This window comes from Sinohyriopsis cumingii, chromosome 14 (assembly GCF_028554795.1).
Source record: "Sinohyriopsis cumingii isolate HCF-2022 chromosome 14, ASM2855479v2, whole genome shotgun sequence".
Taxonomy (NCBI): Eukaryota; Metazoa; Mollusca; class Bivalvia; order Unionida; family Unionidae; genus Sinohyriopsis; species Sinohyriopsis cumingii.
Window position 1 is genome coordinate 14849967 of NC_142974.1, and position 7101 is coordinate 14857067.

The window sequence follows — 7101 nt, forward strand, 5'->3', positions numbered from 1 at the left end:
GTACGTATTTCAATTCGCCGTTTATCATATATGTCAAATCAAGTAAAGAATAAATAATTCATATAAATTTAAATTATTTTGCATTTTATTATTATTCAAACATGTATGACTATTCCCCGTTCACATATTTCCAAGGGGCCCCGAGTGGCCGAGTGGTCTAAAGCGCTCTTCGTTACGGATCACTGCCATCTCACCTCTGTCTGTGGCGGTTCGAGTCTAAGATTCAGCCAATGTGAGTATGTGAGAAAGCTTGCCAGTAGCTTCTCGTGGGTCGGTGGTTCTTTCCGGGGTTTTCTCTGGTTCTTCCTCCACCATTAATACTGGCCGCCATGTATAGCCTATCATGTGCTACAAAATGGCGTTAAACCCCACAACAACAACAACAACGTATTTCCAAGAAGAATACTTTATTAACATCCTTGCAAGCTGTCATATCATCATAACCAGTATATATATGCCAAATATTTGGAAACCTTTTAAACAAAAACTAAATTAAATTTTATTTATTTGTCAAAATCTATATCATTAATAGTTATAGTAAATATATAATATATTGTCGGCAAATACTTTTGATACTTCTATACTTTTCCCTTTCACTCTGTGTATGTATTACTACTATTCGCTATGTATCAGGTCTGTCGAATCAAGTACAGCCGAGTGACATCGTTACATGAAGTTTGTTATAAATAGGAAAAAAGTAAATAATTCGTATCAAATCACATAAATCATATTTTATTTTGCATTATATTATTATTCACACAGAACCAAAAAATAATTTGTGTGTGGAAACCGATATATACAGAGAGAACATGTAAATACATGTGTATTTCGGTGTATTTCGGTTTTTCAGTGTATTTCGGTGTATATAGTAACCGTATATGGGTATAGGTTACCAGTCTATATTTACATTTTGTTCTTAGCAACAAACTAGGAAGAAATAACAAAAACAGTCAACGTGTAGTTATTTCGTCATACAAATAATCATTCCAGACGGAAATTTAACTCTACTTTGCACTAGGTAAATTATTTTAATGTCTATGATGGCGACTGGTAAAATATATACTGACGACGAACAAAACTGTCCAATCTGTTTGGGTCAATTCAACCAACCAAGGCAGTTACCTTGTGCCCACACATTCTGTCAGAGCTGTCTGCAGTCCTTCATTACAACGGAAGCTACAAAACACAAGAAACTAAGTTGCATCAAATGCCCGGTATGTCGACAAACTGCAGGTCCTGCAACACGGGATAAACCGACAAGTGAGTGGGCTTCTCTATATCCAGTCAACACAGTTTTACAATCTATCTTACCATCGAAATCGAAAGTAGATCGCTTGTGTGATGCGTGTAGCTCTGAGGCCGTGTCTGTCCTGGCAGAAGGGTTCTGTGCTGTATGCAAGGAAGCCATGTGCGGAGATTGCATAAAATTTCATAGAAAACAGAAACAGTTAAAGAATCATCCTGTTATCAGGATAGAGGAATTAACTGGTAATATGGAAAATGTGATGAAATGTGCAGAAGGTTTTACTTGTACTGAACACGACGGAGAGGATATAAAATTCTACTGTAGAGATCATAACCTTGCATGTTGTGCGATTTGCTTTCTACACAGTCATAAGACTTGCTCTCGAGTGATAGATTTGAAAGAAGAGCTGTCAACTCTACTGCACGAAATCAAGTCAGAAGAAACCATTGATGAACTGACTAAAATTAAGACACATTTAATGAAGTTTATGGAAATAAATGATTCCAACATTAGTGATCTCGAGTCCCAAGTTAATGGACTGACTGATCAAATTGCAAATATGAGAAAGAAAATAAACTCAGTCCTAGACGATTTAGAGAAAAAAGTGAAGACAGAGGGCTGCAGAATCTTCAAAGAAGAGTCTATCATGAAACAAGAAGAGAATCATCGATGCCTGGCATTATTACATGCTGTGAGAAATTCTCATTTTCTGATTGAAACAGTCCTGAAATATGGGAGTGCCATACAGAAGTTTCTGATGACAGAAAAGATCAAGTCGCAACTGCCACCATATTACAGTCAGATCAAAGAAAACTTTGAGATGACTCACACAACTACAGTAATGCTGGAATTTGCTCCTCTGGTGGAATCCATTTTGTCACTTTCTTCCTCTGAAGTGGGAATGATACGGTCCAAAACAGGATCAAACACTTTGCCTATATTTTCACATAAGCCAACAAGAGACTGTCAGGTTGAGAGACTTGATATAATAGATATTGAAGTCCCAGGTGGTTATGAGCCATTTTATACTGGCATCACATTTCTCCCCGTTGGCAAGGTGATGCTGGCTGATTGTAACAATAAACAATGTATCCTCCTAAGCCCTTCCTATCAATTTCTTGCATGCTATAAACTGACAGGAAATCCAGCTGACATTTGTGTGGTAGATAATGAAGAGGTGGCATTAACCATACCTAGTCAGAACAAAATCCAGATTCTGTCAGTCAGGAATGATGCCATCAGTCATGTCAGCTTGATAACCACTATGGATTGGTGCTACGGAATTGCAGATGCCGGGAAGGGAAAGATGTTTGTGACAGGAAACTGTGGTAATGGCAAATGCAAGTTGAGAGTAATTACCATGAGTGGAGATGTACTGTCTTCTTTTGAGTATGGTGCTTCAAATGGTAACTGGAACTGTGTAGCTTCAGATTGCGCTAGAACAAGAGTGTACATCACCATGCAAGGAAGGGATTCTGTTGTCTGTTTCAACATGGATGGTACAAAGCAGTTTACATACAGTCCTAGCAACCTCAGAAAGCCATTTGGAATAAGTGTGGACAGGGATGACAACATCTTTGTTCTTGGATACAATTCTAACTGCATTCATCAGCTCTCTCCAGATGGGTCTCTACTGCAGCTGATAAGAAATGGCGTGCCTACCAGCCCAAGAGCAATTTGCTTTAGTAAACAAAGTGACGTGTTTCTTGTAACCAATGAGTCAGAAAGAAGAAAGCTTTATGTTTACCAACTGATATAAAGATATTGCAGAATAAACATCAGCTTAAATGTTTAACTTTGCATCCCCAAAAACCCAGAAATTAGTTTTAAATCCATATGCATGTGTACTTTTTATGCAAGACTATGTCGTTTTAAGATAAAATTGTATTACATGGTAGGATGTAATTTATTATATGGTACTCAACTTTCTTCATGCTTGTAACCATTATTATTATTAGTAATAGTTATTATTATTATTATTATTATTACAGGCACATGGTAATTTACAATGAAATTCTGAATGTCTTCGGTGAATGTATCTTAATCAGAAGACTTTTGCTTCCTCATACTGGTCTGTCCCTGTATTTCTTCCCATGTCCTTCACAACTATTGAAATATATATATCAAATCATTCATTCTGCAATGCTATGATTTGCAACAACATTATCTCTGCATTAGACTCCCACAGAGAATACTTATTAAGATTATGTCATTGAATGAAAATATACTAATTGATTCTATTACTTGTGTTACAGAGTACATATGGCATGTATTGATAATTAGTATCAAAACATAACAAATATTTTGACTGTTTTCTCAGTCTTTACTTAAAGAGATAACAATGATAATAGTAACAAATCTATAATTTTTTATACTTCTATTACTAAATATAATTACAATTATTACCATTATTATTATTATTATTATTACTGTTGCAAATATTCATCATTATTATTATTAGCATAATTATTAGTGCTGGCCTGCCTCATAGTGCAAGGGTATTTGCTGGTATGTATATCCTTTAGTCCGGTCTCTTGTGTGTTGGAAAAAGAGATGATCATCTTGTAGTTATATCGTCCAATTCATAATCTTGATTTCTGATAACCATATATAATTTCAAGATCTTACTGACAGAGGCAATAATTGAAATTAGAAACAAGCCTTTTGCCTCATTCATCATCATTCTCATCATCATCATCATCATCATCATTTGTATCCCTTCCATCATTCTGCATATAGATACATTTGGCACATCAGCATCAGTTGGCAAACACTCAAGGACCTTTAAAGCCAAAATGCATTTGTATCAAAAGTAGTCAAATTTGCATAATTTGTACCAGCAATTAGAGGTTTCCTTCAGCCAAATTTGTCACATTTAATATTTTGTGAGAAGTTGTTTAATAACTTCTTTTAAAACAAAAACAAAAAATAGCAATCCAAACACTTTTCTATTATTTTTAAGTAACATCAGTCATAACTGAAGGTAGATCATCATTATATATATATATATATATATATATATATATATATATATATATATAAATTCCTTCTTTCCAATTATTTATTTTTTTCAAAGTCAAAAGGTTATAGTACAAAAAATACCGCCTGCTTTTCTGCAATTTTGCATCATTTTCAGAGCTGAATTTTTCAATGCAGGGTGATATTTTATGTTTTATATATGTTTATATTTTCACTGATGCCTGTGCATGTGTTCCAGGCTTGATACTTTGAATTTTAAAATTACTTAATTATTTAGTGTCAAGCCAGACTCTTCACATCATGTTGGATATACTGAATATATTATATATAACAGATAGAAGGCTTCAAGGTAGATTAGTTCTGTAACTAACTGAGTTACCTTCTCTAAATAAAGTCTTTATTATTATTATTATTATTATTATTATTATCGCAATTCAAGTTTTTTTGGCAATCTGAACCATTATATAAGGCAAATCAGAATGATTTGGGGGGTAAAATTAAGTTGATTGATGCATGAAATGTAATTTATTTGTTTGTTCTGATATTTTAGCACAAACAGCTTTATTTAATTATATCATTAATACAAAAAAGCCCATCCCATCATGACAGCTAGCTTTATTCAAGTAAAATGTAATCAAATTCTGTTGAGTGTTCTTGCAAAGTGTTATGAAGGTTTCTCCATTATAGGCGTGGGTCAAGATGGACTTTAATTTTAGGGAGAATTGGCTTCTTTTAGACAGAACTGGGAGAGCTGGGCAGGGAGAAGTGGGAGCAAATCAACAAATGCAATACACACTCACACAGTTTATATATGGCCTGATGCCTATAGTTAGCCTTCAGCTACAACACTAGAACTACAAGGCTAATGTGAATGAGCATCAAAAAAGTATGGTCACTCGATGTACCTCTAAAAATTACAGGGCAAAGTTTTTGGATAAATTTTATATTTTTTTAGGCAACTAAGTTGCCTAGTTCACCTGGTAGCATGCCCCACTGTTGTAGTAAAAATACCCATGTGTGGTCGCACATGAACAATATTTATGTTTTATGCCAGGATGCTTACTGTGGAATTTAATTTAATTCTGTTATGTTGTTTCTAAGAATTCACTTTACTATTTGCCTATTTTAAATAGTTTGCACAATTGACATTGGGGAAATAGTTCAAGTGCTGCTTTCTGCTGAAAATCTAGTAAACAAAATCCTCCGTCATCATGTAAAACATGGTGGTAAATGCTGGTAAAACTAAAATATTACTTATCTCATGCAATGGCATGGTGGTAAATACTGGTAAAACTAAAATATTACTTATCTCAACATGGCAAAGGACAAATCTTGATAGTGATGAACTATGTCTGACATGGAAGGATACAAATCTGCAAATGGTCTGTCATGATAGACTACTTGGTGTTCTGGTAGATAATAACCTATCATGGACTGAACATATCAAACATATCAGTAGAAAAAGTCAATTCAAGTTTATGGCTTCTCAGTAGGATAAGACGTTTTCTTCCTGAAAGGCACAGAAAACTATTTTATAACAGTTACATACAACCCTATTTGGACTACTGTAATACAGTATGGGATAATTCAAATGATAAAGACAGCAAAGCTGGCACATCTTTGAAAAAAAGCATTTGGGCTAATATCAATCCAGAAAGAAAGCAAGGAAAGTTTAGCTGGTAGGTTAAAAATATTACCTATTAAAGACCCAATCTGTCTGAGAAAAGCCAAATTAATGTACAGGATATCTCATAATAGTGCTCCTGAATATTTACAATCACTATTCCAGTATAGGCTACCTGGTAATACTCCCCACCTGTGATCCATGTCTACCAAACAGTATAAAATTCCCAAACCAGATAAGGAGTTATTTTAAAAAAGTTTCCAATACTCTGGAACTCTGCTCAGGAACAGTATTCCAGTTGAGATTAGAAATGTCCACTTTATTTCCTTCTTTCAAACCCAATATATCCGGTGGCTTCAGAGATGCAGCTTAAATAAATAAATTCCTTTGTATGAGGGCCTCCAGGAAGATTAATTTTTAGCTAATTGTGTTACCCTCTTTAAATAAGGTCCTTGTTATAACAGAGTGAACTGATTAACCTCTTCAGTAGCATTCAATGAGAAAGCAGTCCTAGAGCTAATTATGGGAAGGATATAATATGCAGCTATGGGTAACATCACAAATATTAAATGTAATTATGTGAGGCACTGCTAGTCCTTCCTATGTAATTGTGTGAGGTACTGCTAGTCCTTACTATGTAATTGTGTGAGGTACTGCTAGTCCTTCCTATGTAATTGTGTGAGGTACTGCTAGTCCTTCCTATGCAATTGTGTGAGGTACTGCTAGTCCTTCCTATGTAATTGTGTGAGGCACTACCAGCCCTTACTATGTAACTGTGTGAGGTACTACTAGCCCTTCCTATGTAATTGTGTGAGGTACTACTAGCCCTTACTATGTAATTATGTGAGGTACTACTAGCCCTTACTATGTAATTGTGTGAGGTACTACTAGCCCTTACTATGTAATTGTGTGAGGTACTGCTAGCACTTCCTATGTAATTATGTGAGGTACTACTAGCCCTTACTATGTAATTGTGTGAGGTACTACTAGCCCTTCCTATGTAATTCTGTGAGGTACTACTAGCCCTTACTATGTAACAGTGTGAGGTACTACTAGCCCTTCCTACGTAATTGTGTGAGGTACTACTAGCCCTTACTATGTAATTGTGTGAGGTACTACTAGCCCTTACTATGTAATTGTGTGAGGTACTACTAGCCCTTACTATGTAATTGTGTGAGGTACTACTAGTCCTTACTATGTAATTGTGTGAGGTACTGCTAGTCCTTCCTATGTAATTGTGTGAGGTACTACT

The 7101-nt window shown here is 35.1% G+C and overlaps 1 protein-coding gene across 1 annotated transcript; it reads left to right on the forward strand.

Moving 5' to 3' along the window:
* Positions 1-893: 893 nt before the first annotated feature.
* Positions 894-4631, forward strand: LOC149783296 (uncharacterized). The gene has a single exon (XM_089931534.1). It carries the CDS (start codon positions 1032-1034, stop codon positions 3003-3005), a length of 1974 nt encoding a protein of 657 aa, XP_089787660.1. The 5' UTR covers positions 894-1031; the 3' UTR covers positions 3006-4631.
* The last annotated feature ends 2470 nt before the right edge of the window (positions 4632-7101 follow it).

Coding starts and splice junctions, on each gene's coding strand:
- LOC149783296 (XM_089931534.1), top strand. CDS start 1,032: ATGTCTATGATGGCGACTGGTAAAATATATACTGACGACGAACAAAAC.